Here is a 14,613-nt window from a genome sequence, read left to right on the forward strand (position 1 = left end):
TGGCCGCAGGTGAGACGAGTCACCGTGGGACTATCTTTTCCTCGTTCATGTTTAGGTCTACTGAATGATATGTATATTGCACATGAGGACTGTACTGGTCGTCGGCACCAAAGCTACTGATAATAGTAGTAGCACCGCAACCATCACCAAACCCAAGCAGATCATGGTTCTTCTCTTGGCTAATAAAGGTTATTTCGAGAGGCTAGCATATCACCATGTCGGCAACGTAGTCGTGACTTGCAGCCAACACACCAGCGATGCATTTCTTCTGCAGCGGTTTAGTGGCAAGATTCAGCTCTGGTATTCGTAGCCTTCAACATTCAAAGTGTGTGGTTCTGCAGTTCTACTCTGGACACGTAAGGGAGCTCAGGTTGCTGAAATAGCTGCGGAATTTGTGTTTAAATGAGTGTCAAAGATTTACTTCAAGCATGCATGCCAGTTTGTTATGCCGTATAGCAATTTGCAGGGATGTTGAATCCTGTTCTTGCTCACCCACTTCTCTCCATCATTTGCCTAGATAACGAGCCCATCGCTACCAGTATACCTCATGGTCCAATAGCCTGACCACAAAGCAGCCATCAAGAAACCCTTGACTGGGTCCTTAATTCTCAACCGGACGCCTATCCCGATGCCAGACACCTTGCCTGTCGTACGAGATTGCCGCGGAGGTGCCGCCACTCAAGTTTAGAAAAAAGGGATTCGAGACGCTGTCGGAAATCATTGTCGCAGTCTCTAGGTGACTTTGGAACCAAAAAACTACCTTTGGCAGTGGTTGGAGTGTTGCTTTGCCTGGTGCGTAGGGTGTTGGGGAAATAAAGACTACTCGACTGTTAATGCCCGCCCCTGTCTTTTGTCCTCCGTCTTGGCTCACCTGGCACGTATTTCCCACCAATATAAAGCTCAACCGCTGCTGAAGCTGGTATTTGATTTTTAAATCCAAAAGTGGCCGGGGGGAGGGTGGCGTCAGCCTCGGTGTGATACTGGGTCCAACTGTCGAGGATGTAGGTTTGTTTGAAGTCGATATCAAGCATTTGAGTTGTCCCCGTGAATATTTCTGTGCCCAACAGTTAGGTCTTGGTAACCTGGTCATGGGTCTCTTGAGATATCATACGTCCAGGTTCAAAATTCTGGGTCGTGCCACCAATCCGGTACTTGTCTTCCCATGCCGCATTCATAAGCTCAGTCACCGCTTGTCCGCGTTAGTAACTCATAGTAGTGAAATGTGCGGATTGCCGACATACTGTTTGTCGAGGCAACAATGTTGAAGACATCATTACTAGCACCCGCAAACACCTTGGCCATGATCAGTTTAGTACCATTCTTGTTGAAGATATCAACCCAGTAAGGATCTAAGGTAAATTGTTAGAACAACTGTCACTCATTCAAAGGGGTGTTACTATACCAATCTTGATATCGACACTGTATTTGTTAGCGTCAGCCATGACGACAATGGTTTTAGAGACGGTGATGCAGGTAGCGAAGAGCAAGTTTTGTATTTTGAATGGAATCAATGCCGGGCTTGATAGAAAGCTTGGCCAGAAATGGAGGACGATGAGCTCCGTTATATACTTGGGGAGACATACTCCTCTTTGCTACTTGAACACTTTTCGAATCGACACTGCGTACTCTGTAGTGTGATGCGTCCCGTAGTGACATGATGAGCAGCCAAGGCAATGTCCCCCGAATCAACTGACTGATGGGATTGCATTCGTGTGCTTATCGAGGACATGTAGACGATGCCAATCCTCAGCTACCTCTGACTTTCTGTCTTTTACTCGTGCCCATGTTGCGAGAAAAAAAGAAACACATGTGCTGACAAGTGAAATTCTACATGCGGCGCACAGCGGGAATGGCCGACAAGTGTCCAAACCTGTCCCAGAATGCATGCCTGCATGTGTATGTAGCATTGAATTGTGAACCCCTGTAACCGAAATCAGGACATTTGCAAGACGCAACTTCCGCCGAACCACAAATCGAGTTGCTTATCCAAATGCCGAGACCACAGCCAGCCACATTTCTAAAACCTAGTTACGGCTTGTGATGTTTTTTCCATAATGAGCAACCATGTCTTTCATTTTCCTACGTGTTCTTTTATACATTGAGATGTAGGCTGAATGATTTGCCAGTCTTAACTATACACAATAGGGAATATGACTAGTAATGCCGCAGTAAAGACACATCTTGAATTCTCAGCAAATATGGCACCATTATTGAAGCCAAGAAGGAAAGAGTAAAGAGGAAATTTCGTAGCAATCGTCGAGACCTTTACTCGCCTCTGATTGTGGCATTTGCTGTCACAACTCACAAGTGTCAGCCGGTATACGCCGTGTTGCTGTCTCAAGGGGTCACCGTGATGCATGGCTTAGTCCTTGAGACGCCATTCCATTACCAGAGTCTCTATAGTTATATGTCCATGGAAGATGAATATCCCTGAGTCTTTCAATGTGATGCATTTATAGCAAATAATCAGGCAGGGATAAAGATACGCCTTGATAATTTATAGTGCCACCAGGATTAACAGCTAACCAATTTACTTGGACTAGGCGACATCCTCCTATGAAATATATATATATATGGAGGTGTCCAAGATATAGCACGTAGCTATACTGGAGTGTTGCCCTCAACCCAGTACTACATGTTATTCGTTTTCTCAACACTATTCTGTTTCGGCAGGCAGTCATGGGTAGACTTCAGCTTGTATGAGTCAATGCCTCATATTCATGGCGTTTAATCGACGACTCTGCACGGGTGTAGCCGCTGTGTTCCACGCCAGCATCTCTTGTCTCACTTCGTCACAAGTCCTACCGGGTGGTCCCGTACTGTTTATTTTCTGCGCCTATTTTCTATACGGGCAAGGATGACGCAAAGAACAAAGGGATGGCTGGCCGCAGAAAGGCATGACTTTGTTGTAATATCCACCTGGGATTCATCAGGTGGCTACCCCTCACCGCCATCGTATATGCGGCGCCATGACGATTAGAAAGCCTTGCAAATACCGAGACATGTTATATATCACAAGACGAAGTCGAAATTTGCTCCACCTATGAGGGAACTACGTCGCGTGCCAGACGCCGAGATCAAACCAGCCCAACGAACCTGCATGTGATTCCATAGTCATTGTTCCTTGCAATAAATAGAAGTGAACCGGGATCGTGGTCTTGGGCACATGCCGAAACAGGCGTTTCAAATCGGGCATCGGAACTGTGGCTGGCTGAGGTCTCCACATTGGGACAAGCCATCGTGTGAATACAGATTTTGTACTCCGTACGAAATACGGTAGTACAAGACGACAGCAAAAGCTCTACCTTTGCCAAAGTCAAAACGAAACAGCCAGTTTCCCACAGTAGACTAATCCGCGGTCTGCGACGGAGGCGCGCCATCCCCGAACTGACAGCTAAGTCATATGTAGGTTGTAACGTGGCAAAGGGTCTTGAGATGATACAAGAATTCACTTACAACCGCCCAACGCGACGGAACCGGGCATGACCGTGGAGAGCGTGGCCGCGTGGGGACTGTGATATGTTTGTAACCGCCTGCTAAATAATCTCCCGGTCCAGTGCAGGCCAAGGTCCCTGCTTTTCTTCCCAAAGCCTTTGACGGACAGAGGCCAGTTCCCCTTGATTTTGCTATACTGGCGATGAAGGAGTCACGACTCACTACGTCGAGCATGGTAAGCAGCATCAATGAAATCAGAGTCATCAACACACAAGTTGAAAACAAATAAATCATCCCATAAGATGTCCATTTTAGACACCATTGCAACGTCCCTCTTCTCTCCGACTCGACAGTCGCGAGAACAAAGTGAGACCGGTGTGGCGTGAGGGCTCGGCACATGTCTGGCGGGTACGCCACGTCACAATGGACTGGCCACGCCTGGTGGCTGAGCAGAATTCAGCAGGGATCGACCAGATTCATCGATAAATCATCTTGTCTATTTGGTGGCGGAGCAATGGACCAGTTAAAGGCACCTCGGCATCTTCAAGAGGCGGCCGAGTGCATTTCAGCGCAGCCCTGGTTAACGACTCGATGCAGTCCGGGTCTCATCAATTGTCCCACCAAAATACTACTCTACTTTGGTCACAGTCATCTCACGCATCTTGGTCTTCTTTACAGAGGAATAGAACATGTAGTAAATTGCAGATGCTGGGCTGGAGTGGCGGAGCAAATCGCTCTCTCCAGTTGTCTTGTCCCAATGCAACATGCGGATTTCGGGGAGAGAAGGGAGGATGATGCCATACGAAAAAAGAGTGCGGGTTGCCCAACATCTAACAGAGGCAAGAGAGAAGAGATGAGTGGACAGCTGAAGTGGGTGAAGGCCTTGAGTACGTTTTGACTCTGGGTTGTTGATCCAATCTGCTAGGCCATGTGTGAGATGCGTTGCGTGGACTTACAACACGCAACTTTGGACAGTTTCCGCGTGAACGTTACTGCTTATACTACACCAGTTGAATATCTACATGGTAATTATGTGCCAGAAGCTTGGGACTATGGTGCAGCACTGTTCCACGTAGACATGACCATAGAGCAGCACTGAGGTTCTTATACATTGAATGATGAGTTGTGAATCATGGATCGTATGATATGTATCTATATATATGGGTCATGACAGCCCTATAACCAACTGCCTCCAATGTCTACTCAGCACCCTTTGGCCCCTTCCAAGCAATATCCAAGTGATTCTTTACCAAATTCACTATACTACAAACTATTACAGTCTGTCAGACTACGTTCCAAAACCCATCAAGCTCAGTTAGGCCTGGTGGCCTGCGTCTGGAGATTTTTAGCGACAAGATTCAGGAACCAGAGCAAAAGTCCATCCTTGACTCTTTTTTCAACAACGAAATCATGTCTCGAGAAGCCGCAAGCACTCCGCGGCCGGGTGCGAGCCCTATGCACATTACAGAGCACCGTGATGAAGAGCAGAAGATTTGGTGCCAAGTTGATGTACAACGCCAAAACCGGTACTATGGTAAACTGGTTGTCTCGAGCCTGCACTCCGATGGTGGTGAGCTGGTGAGAGCCAACCAGTTTCTCAGCGTTGTGTTTCTGTCACCGACGGATGTTGCGGCAAGGGACTTTTCGTCTTCCACGGCCGTGAAAATCACGCCGCAGATGATCAACGAGCAGATTGACGCCAACACGGTCCGCGTAACCGCACGACTCAAGCTCGAAACAGCATACGAGTTCCAAGACCACGACGCGCTTGAATTTGGCGTCTATGACGACGTGGGCCAAAATCCTGAATTGTACAAGGAGTCGTTCGTGCTGGTAGCCGATCGAACACCCAGCGGGTGCGTTGCCATCCATTGCGAGCCCGCCCCGGACGAGCGCCTCGCAAACTGCATGCAAACGATATGTTTCTGCGAGGGCAAGCGTGTACAGACAGTCTCGGTGCCTCTGGGCCAAGAAACGCAATGCAAGATAGGTGTCGGCTCGTACACCGACGTCAAGGCTCTGAAGCTCACGGCCGCGGATGACACGGCGGTCGGGCAGCCTCAAGCCTCGACTCATACTCTGAGAGTCGAGGACGGTGGAAGGAAACACGTCGACATACGCTACGACCACGTTGAGCACTTCAGTACGATAGATGTGACGGTTGGCAACATCAGGCCCCTGGAGAGGGAAAGATTCCATATTCGAATCCAGAGGAACGGCGCTGAAGTCGCCAGCAACTGGAGCCCGGGCGACCATAAGACTCGGTTCTCGGAACTGCCGCAGGAGGGCGACGTGTCCGTCAGTGTCGATCCGATGACGGTAAACAATGAGGAATTCTCCTTCAAGCCCCGCGATTTGAAGCTGTCCTCTAGGCTGGACACGGCCTCGTTCCCCCAAGCCGATGCTGTAACCGGCATTGACACCACTGGCTTCGTAAGCCTACCTATTGTGGTCAAGACTAGTATTGTGGAATCCGGTCTGACTTTGTTTGTGCGATTGCGCTGCGAGACGTCAACGTTGATCTACACGCAAACAGTTCCGGTCAGGGACGGCCCTGTGCCGCGCGCCGTCAAAGTACGGCCAGGGCAGTATACAGTCGAGGCCCCAAGCTTCGTCCGCAGCGGCATCGTCTACGTCGTCACCGCGGGCGCCTCGCTCACAGTCCTGGATTGTGGCTCGTCCAAGCTGGAGGTGCAGGTGCAGCGCGGCGCCAATCTCAAAGTCCGCGGCTTCCCAGACGTGTTGGGTTTCGGCGGCTACGCCGACCTGGTCGACGGAAACAAGGACGACTTTGTCGAGGCGAAAGCGTCGTCCGTGTTTGCATATGCCGGCCTTGACCACGACGGCGATCCCCTCCGGCGCCTGACAGAGGCCGAGGAGCGGCGCGCCACATGGGAAACCATTCAGCTTGCGCGGGCTGTGGAACGAGAGCTCGGCCATGGGAAGCCGGTTCTGCCCGTCATGGTCTCTTATACCTGCAACTTGCAAGGGTTCCAGGTGCAAGACCGGCTGCGAAACCACGAGGACTGGCTTGCCAACAGCTTCGCAAACCTGATCCTGTCTCTGCAGATAGCCAACAGTACCATGGACCCCCAGCATCTCGTGCCGGGTGGCTACATTGTGAATCCCGACTTTGTCAGCACCTGCCAGCGCGAGGGCCTCACAGCCAAGTTCACGATGACGGTGCGCGGTCCGCTGCAATCCGCCATCGACTATCGCAAGGTCGCTGCCGACATTCCCGACAGCATCTCCGAGGACCTTGGCGGCTATGTTGCCGCCGTCAATTGGCTCTTCCGGACGGTCTCGCCGGCTGTGCCGTTCGGGTGGCATGTCCATCTCGAGGGAGCCGGTGGTCCGGAATGGATCTATCAAGATGATGACGATGCGGCTTCCATGGCACAGAAGACGGGCGCCTACGCCGCCTCGCTTGGTATATTTGCTCACGCCGACTTTGTAGCTGTTGGCCGCAACCCAGGCGACGACTTCACCGTGCAGAGCTACGGCGTAGGCTATTGCTACGGCCCGCGCGAATGGCAGCGCTTCTTTGCGTTTTGCGGCGCCCTCAGTCTCAGCCAGCAGGTACCAGTTCTTCCATGGCAGGTGTCGTTGAGCCGGACGCCGCTCGTCGACGACGGAGTCGCTCAAGACTTTGATTTCCAGCACTGGGGGACCGGGGGAAGCTATATCCTGGGCGACGCGGCCGTGGGCTCGAGCTACCACAACGTTCACCCCAACATCCTCCAGCTCAAGTTCACCCTTCCGTACATGGGGGAAGACGGGAGGCGCATCTTCATTCGTGCAGAGCCCTTTGATCTGACCGAGCCAGCAGTGAAGGACTTGCTTCTCTGCGGCATCTTCACAGTCCTCGTGGGCGGACCTTCTACCACTGGCATCATCGTGGCCAGCTTCGGCAACCGGGGGCCGTGGGTGCGGAAGAAGCTGAAGGCCTACGGGGAGAATCCGATTCGCTTCGGCAACTATCGACAAGGGAGTTGAGTGAGCTTCTTTACAGTATGAATCTTGTCTTTTTTTCCCTCTGGTGCGGCAGACCCTGTCTAATAAAGGCAGGGTTTATGAAGATTTTGGACCAGGTCTACTAGGACTGTCGATATGTCAGCATCGTTCCTAATAACATTGTTATTGCAACAGAGCTCTAGATAGCTGATGAATGGCCAGCCTGGGAGGATTATTCCAGTCATTTTAAATTAAACAGCGGAGGTCGCGTTTTTGTGTCAAATAGTGCTTCACACCCACATCAAAGGTACATATGTACGCATGTGTCTGACGCACTTTCCCTCTAGCTAGATCGGGCTAGTATACCGGTCGACATGTCAACTAGTATGTATATGTACATGTAGTCATAATATGCGTCCAGCCCATTGGCCATACGGCACCCGCCCGTACTGAAGGGCCGATGCCACGGCGGAATCGGGGCATGATTCGGGAGTCGCCCGACCGTATATGCATCTACGCCGCTTACCCGTGCTGGGTCCCGTCATCGTAGTCCTCGTGTAGCCCGTGTGACAGACGGAAACTACCTACATATGTAGGTAGGCCGCATCCATTGGTGGACAGGTGGCTTAGTACATCTAGGCGAATATGATTACAGAGTTTGAAGGCTTAAGGCTGAGAGTAATGGTGACCTCGGAAGGGCTTGCATGTCAACTTGTACTGTACTGCGGAGTGCTCAAAGTTTATTAGCAGCCAGCTCGCGAACTCGGCGCTTTTCGCCCTTCAATGTTGGTTCGCTTGGCGCCATTGCACTTGCAAGCACTCATCACAGCATCAATGATGGCCATTCGACGCCCTCACGCCAACCCACAATCAAGATCAATTAACGGCTGCTCAGCTGCGCCTCGTCTGAAAAAGAAGATTGGATAGGAGGCCCCAGCGAGGACATCAAGGCTATCAGATATTGTTATTACGGCTGGAGACCTGGCAGTGTGGGAAACAGCGACTATTGCAATAACAAGGGGCAAGCTGCCAATAGCACATCCTCTGCTACAGCCTTGCCCAGTCCTTTATCGACCACCACTGTCGTCATTTATCCCAGTGCCTCGCCCGCCACACCTACGAAGAGCAGTAACGATTCCAAGGGTTCATATGCTGCACCTATAGCTGGTGGCGTCATCGGCGGCGTTGTAGCACTCGCCTTGATCGGGACCATGGTCTTCCTCTTCTTTCGGAACAAGAGGCATCGGCAAGAAAGAAACGACAAGGTTCTCGTCCCGTCAGTAGGCCACTATCCGATCGCGCAACAAAGCCTCTCTACGTTTCAAGACCGTCCAACAGCCGTGACTTTGGGTCAATCGCGTTCCCTATAGAGGACGAGAGACCCGTATACGAGTTGCCTGATTTTAGTGAGCCGCGAATTCACGAGGCGCCTACGGATGTCAGCTCAGAGCTCCATCAGACAATGTGCGAATGTCCACCTAAGAGATTGGTGAGAAAATTCAACCATGATTTCGTGCTTGATGTGCCTGGTTTCACTCCCTCTAGGGCCCACAGACGACCGGTTTTAAGAGGCCGAGAAGGGTTGAGCACGTTTTAAATTATACAAAAGTACTTGATTGAGAATGGGTACTGTGATGGGAGGCGTGTAGCTTCATTAGACGTCATCGTCGGCCAATGAGAGCGGAAGCGGTGACATCATATAGCTTTCGCTCACCCCCATGGGTTTGACAGCAGTTGCAGGTATTTGGAGCTGTTGATTTCCTTGGAACTTGGACTTTTATCATATGTCTCTTTTTAAGGTTTGAGGGAGGTTGTTTATCTCCTCTTGCAGCTCTAAGAATGAGTCGTGATTCTGGAGCCTAGTGATGAGCAATCTCACAACAAGGACAACCCAGAGAATAACGCCGCAGGCACGAGCCCTGGTGGAGTCGATAAGCCTGATGATTGCCACGCCTTGCTTTACTGCTTCCATGTCCTGGACTTTATTAGATTCTAGATGATGGCGGGTCCCGCGTAATATGTTGCCAGGCTTAATAATTGGCGGCAGATATCTGGGAACCGCATGGAGGCTAGGCTTGGCCGGGCATCCATGACAGAAAAGAGGCATTCCACCACAAACTATGGAGTATGAGTTGGCGGCAACGTTTATGCGAGGCTCAGGAGGCCAAACGCAAGCGGAAGACGGGGCATTGCTAGAAGAGGGACGGACATAGGCCGCTGATCCTGGGGGTTCGCAATCCGGGTTGACACCAACACCATCGGAAAGTTCCATTACGCCTCTCGGCAACGTCACGCTGCAGGCATTATAGCCAGCGATTTCACCAGACCACTGGGAGGATAGACGATCTTGGCCGCAGATCATTGTCATATTAAGATATATCATCGTAGAATGGCCACTGGGGGCGGGGCAGGGTTCATATAACTTTAAGAATACTACTGTAGCATATAAAAACTCGCGATAATGTTGCTCGCAGTCAAGAATCAACCAAGTTCAGCAAAAGCCGAAACAAGATTTTGGACGTGGCTTTATCATGGCCAGGGGCATTTTAAACGTCGTCCCCAACGTGGCATTGACACGACCCGTCCTATCCGACGGGTTTGTGGCTACCCGAGCCCACGGATGCTTGCCCGCGTGAACAAATTTGTGCCTTACAATGCCGAGCAAGAGTCCAAGAAATACGGTGCCAAGTACAGCAAGGCTACGCTGCCATTTGTATCCCATGCAGTGTTCGACGGCAACCTGGTGACTGGGTAGAACCCTGGGTCGGCCAAGGAGACGGCCAAGGGGGCCGGCGTCACCCCGGCCAGTGAATGGTCTGGTACATTTTTCAGCTTGCTCTGAAACCCCTTCCGCCGTCCGGAGCGATACAATTCATGGCCAAGGTCGCAGACGTGCAGCAGATGGCACCGAGGCAGCACTTTATAGATGGCCCACATGAGGACAGAAGACTATTTCTCGATACTTGCGTTTCCGAGGGTCCGGCCCGGAGAGCTCCTCTATATGGCTATTCTTCACCAGGAACCATGACGGCTTCGATTTCATCCATGCCATCCCTCCCTACCGAGCTTGGGCTTGGACGCTTATCATATTCCACCGATGTAAAAGCTGCTGGTGCTTTTCAGCTCTCAATCCAACTCTCGAGTATCTACACCCACAGGCATGTGCACGTTTAATCCTTGCCATTCCCTTGTCTACCATGTGTGTTCTCGGCTCCTAAGTGTTTCCATCCAGCGCCGTTTCAGTTGATGTAGCAAGCAGGTTTTTCGCACCCGGAGAGTTAGCTTGGATCCGGCCAATTAAAATAAACAACACATGAGGCATCATCAGAAAAAGAGCACGGCCGTCGGCCATGAATCGTCTGCATAATGGCCATCTTGCTCTACGGTGGCATATCCACCGGGCATAGGATTACAGCCTGATTTGTGTGTACCAGACCCAAAAAAGAATGTCATGATTATGCAGTGCATATTACATATTTCTTCTTGGGACGGGCCACAAGACGAATTGGAGTGGGTGCCAAGCTTGATCTGGCGTGACAAGGGCGACGTTGCATAATGCTAATGCCCTGATTCAGGCACACAATCAATTCTCACCACAGACGTATGCATATATAATTACATGTATGCATAAATAGTAATAGGCGCGGGAAAAAATGACTAGCCAGTGTCTGTCGAAGAGTCGGTGTTAAATAGCAGTGACCTAATAGTAGGTCAGTGCTTGGCGCTTTTCTTGTTTCTTCTTTTCTTTTTCCCAATTTATGCGCATAAAAGAGAGCAGCGTGGCAATTTGAGCGCTCTCGGCTATTTCCGCTAGTCAGGCAAGTAGAGTGATGGATATGAATTCTACAATGCAAACGTACCGCGAATCTAGAAGCTGACGACGCGGGCTCTGTATTGAACGGTACCGCAGCAAGGACTGGGACGGGTTGCGTTATGATAGAGCTCGAGCCGTCTCGTCACTTCAATGTTGTGTGGGATACCGACCAACACTTTCTATATAATCTAGCATTCAGTGCGGTTTCCGCAAGTGTTTGATATCGAATCACCCACGCTCGCTACAAGTTTGGTTTATATTCTTTTTTGGCTTACTACTTTTACATCTAATAACGTATCAACTATGAAGTCCCTCGTCACGGCCTTGAGCGCTGCCACGCTCGCGACCAGCGTGGCAGCCCAAGCTTCCCCTCTGGCTACCGCTCCGGCTACCGCTCTGGAACCCGCCAAGGACATCATCCCCATTATTCCATCGGATACCATGAAGAAGATAGAGGGAGAATGGAAGTACGACGCCTGCCACAAGATTGACACCTCAGTCGCCGGTGGTTTTATCTGGCCTTGCGCCTCGCAGCTCAAGATTCGCCACGAGTCTTGCCCTTGGTCGGCCGAGACGGCCGAGGAGCGCAAGGCTCAGCGAGACTGCATCTGCGGCAAGGGCAGCTCGTTCTTGCAAGACGCTGTTGCCTGTTCAGAATGCAAGATTCAGAACGGTCTGCAGCCAGAAGACCAGCGTAAATTCTGGAAAGACTACTTCGGAGCCCTGGACAAGGGGTACTGCCAGTCCGACGACGTGGCTGTCGACTTCGCCGAATTTACTAAAGGCTTGCCGTCGCCGCAAACAGGAGTCATTGCTGGCAACCCTCTCGATGCTAAGATTGGCAATCCTAGGGACTACTATACACTGGCCAAGGTCGCCGTCCCGGAGAAGCAGGGCCCGGGCAAATTTACGCCCGCTGCCCCCCAGCCTGGAGTCAACGACAACACCGTCAATGCCAATATCAGTGACCCCGTGGCTGGGCAGGTCGTTGTTCCCGCCTTTGTTGCCGTCGAGGTCAACAACGAGCCCTCTGGAGCCAACACTGCCCCCGTTACGTTGACGCCTTCTGCTGCTGGCTCGCAGCCCACCACCTTGATGCGTGTCACGTCCGGGGATTCTACCGCAGCAGCCACTGCCTCTTTGTCACCTTCGAGCTCGCTTGTCCCTGCCTCTGGCTCCAACGGTGGTGCTGATGTCGCGCATATTATCCTGATCAACGGCAAGCTTTGCCACGTATACATCATCTGGGTCATCATTGATTGCGCCCCCAAGAAGGACGCGCAGGGAAATCTCTATATCGATTACAAGAACACCGGAATTGACAATACCAAGCCCGTCTCCATGCTGGAGAAAAAGGAGCAGTTCGACAAGATCAAAGACACCGTGCACGATGCCAGCAAGGACAAGAACACTGCAAAGCAAGTGAAGGACATCGTCGGTACCGAAGCCAATGTCGTTGCGGCTCCTGAAAATAACAAGCCCCTTCCTCCTTCCAAGACGCCCGCCGCTGTAGAGTCCCAGGCCCCCAATGGCGCCGCCGGATCTGGTACTTCTGACGAGCCTGTTACCGGCACCACTGATAACACGACCGATGTGTCGGATGATGAGGATGAGTGCGTCAACGAAGATGTCAGCAACGGAGCTAACACTCCTGATAATGGCTCTACCAACGTCTCCAACATTCAGCACACCCAGAATCCTCCCAGCGGTGCTAACACACCTGACAATGGCTCTACCAAGGTCCCCAACATTCAGCACACCCAGAATCCTCCCAGCAGTGCTAACACTCCTGATAATGGCTCTACCAACAACGCCAACACTGAGAACGTCCCCAGTAGTAGTACCAGAACTGGCGCTCCTAACAACAAGCCTGCTGCTGACGATAACACGTCCGCTGTGTCGAATAATAAGGATGAGTGCGTCGACGAAGGTCTCCCCAACGGTGCTAACACTCCTGACAATGGCTCTACCAATACCCACAACCCTGAGAATGTCCCAAGCGGCGGTGCCGGAACTGGCGCTCCCAACAACAAGCCTGCTCCTGACAACACGCCCGCTATGTCGGATGATGAGGATGAGTACGTCAACGAAGATGTCAGCAACGGTGCTAACACTCCTGATAATGGCTCTACCAACGTCTCCAACATTCAGCACACCCAGAATCCTCCCAGCGGTGCTAACACACCTGACAATGGCAGCGGTGGTGCCGAGACTGTCGTTTCTAGCCCCGAGGATACCATGAAGAACCCTGATACTCCCCAGGGCCCTAAAAAGACCCCTAGCACCCAGAATCCTCCCAGCGGTGGTGCCGAGACTGTCGTTTCTGGCCCCGAGGATACCATGAAGGCCCCCAACACTTCCCAGGGCTCTGAAAAGCCCCCCAGCACCCAAAATGCCCCCAGCGGCGGTGCCGATACCGTTGCCCCTGGCTCCCACGGCACCAAGACGACTCCTAATGCTCCTGCCCAGAACTCCGCCAGCACCCCTGGTGGCCAGACCGGCAGCGATACCCCCTCCAACTCCGGTAGCCAGTCTGAAACTAAAGATTGCGAATGCCCCTCTGGCAGCAAGGCCCCTGAGCGCAAGGATGCCACCGAGGTCTGCGCCAAGAAGGCGAAGACCGAGACAGACTGCAACAAGGAGTCGGGAGAGAACATGCGACAGTGCTTTTGCTCCGAGGGACGCTTCCAGAACCAGAAATTCTTCCATGAGGCGGTCATTTGCTCACGACGATCTGACAATTGTCTCTTGGGAGAGTATGAGGCCCAAGTGTTCTTCCAGACCGAGCATCTCTACTGTGATTTGAAGTTGTTTGGAAACGACTATGCCGCCGCGTACAAGAACGTGTCGGATTCTTGGAGAGATGGAAGAGCCCCGACTGCTGCTCTCATGTAAATTAGCCGTACCTTGCCATAGTCAAAACTGCTGGGACGCTCCGGTCAGTGGTACAATTTATCTATGTGCTTTTATACAAGAGTCATCAAAAATACGTGCACCAGTTCCAGCTCCACTGCCAACAGTCGTCGCATTATCGCGGGCGTCTTGTCCCTCGGCAAGTAAGGGCCTTGAGATAATTTCACAGCTATGAGGGATCAATATAGCAAGGCATAGTTCAAATGTGTGAGAGCGTCCACTAAAATTGATGAGGAACTTGTGCTGTGACGAATGGGTACCACTATCAAACACATCAATTGCCAGGCAGGTCTTACGCAGACGTCTGCTGGCATTTGGACCGGTCGTTCTCACCTTCGTAGTAACCGATTCCTGTGTAATGCCGTGTGATAAAGAAGACGGCATCGGATATCCGGCCATGGCCTAGAACCTTCTGTTTGAGAGCGGGCTACCCGGTCCAACAGGGGGTCCTGGGTGCTCGACACAGTTCGGCTGACATTTTCCAGTGAAGAATTCTT

At 51.7% G+C, this 14,613-nt stretch overlaps 3 protein-coding genes across 3 annotated transcripts; 2 read left to right on the forward strand and 1 right to left on the reverse strand.

Moving 5' to 3' along the window:
- Nucleotides 1-1,067: 1,067 nt before the first annotated feature.
- Nucleotides 1,068-1,302, reverse strand: MAA_11177 (uncharacterized protein; the record flags this gene model as incomplete). The annotated part of the gene is made up of 2 exons (XM_011413143.1): nt 1,068-1,189; nt 1,242-1,302. The coding sequence occupies 2 exons, from the start codon at nt 1,300-1,302 to the stop codon at nt 1,068-1,070; spliced, it is 183 nt and encodes a 60-aa protein (XP_011411445.1).
- A 3,543-nt stretch (nt 1,303-4,845) lies between these two features.
- On the forward strand, nt 4,846-7,431 carry MAA_07995 (uncharacterized protein; the record flags this gene model as incomplete). Its single annotated transcript, XM_007825993.1, has 1 exon — nt 4,846-7,431. One exon carries the CDS (start codon nt 4,846-4,848, stop codon nt 7,429-7,431), a length of 2,586 nt encoding a protein of 861 aa, XP_007824184.1.
- A 4,075-nt stretch (nt 7,432-11,506) lies between these two features.
- MAA_07994 (uncharacterized protein) lies at nt 11,507-14,098 on the forward strand (the record flags this gene model as incomplete). Its single annotated transcript, XM_007825992.1, has 1 exon — nt 11,507-14,098. One exon carries the CDS (start codon nt 11,507-11,509, stop codon nt 14,096-14,098), a length of 2,592 nt encoding a protein of 863 aa, XP_007824183.1.
- Between the last annotated feature and the right edge of the window lie 515 nt (nt 14,099-14,613).

The sequence above is a fragment of the Metarhizium robertsii genome, assembly GCF_000187425.2.
Source record: "Metarhizium robertsii ARSEF 23 chromosome Unknown MAA_Scf_4, whole genome shotgun sequence".
In the NCBI taxonomy this organism is placed as follows: Eukaryota; Fungi; Ascomycota; class Sordariomycetes; order Hypocreales; family Clavicipitaceae; genus Metarhizium; species Metarhizium robertsii.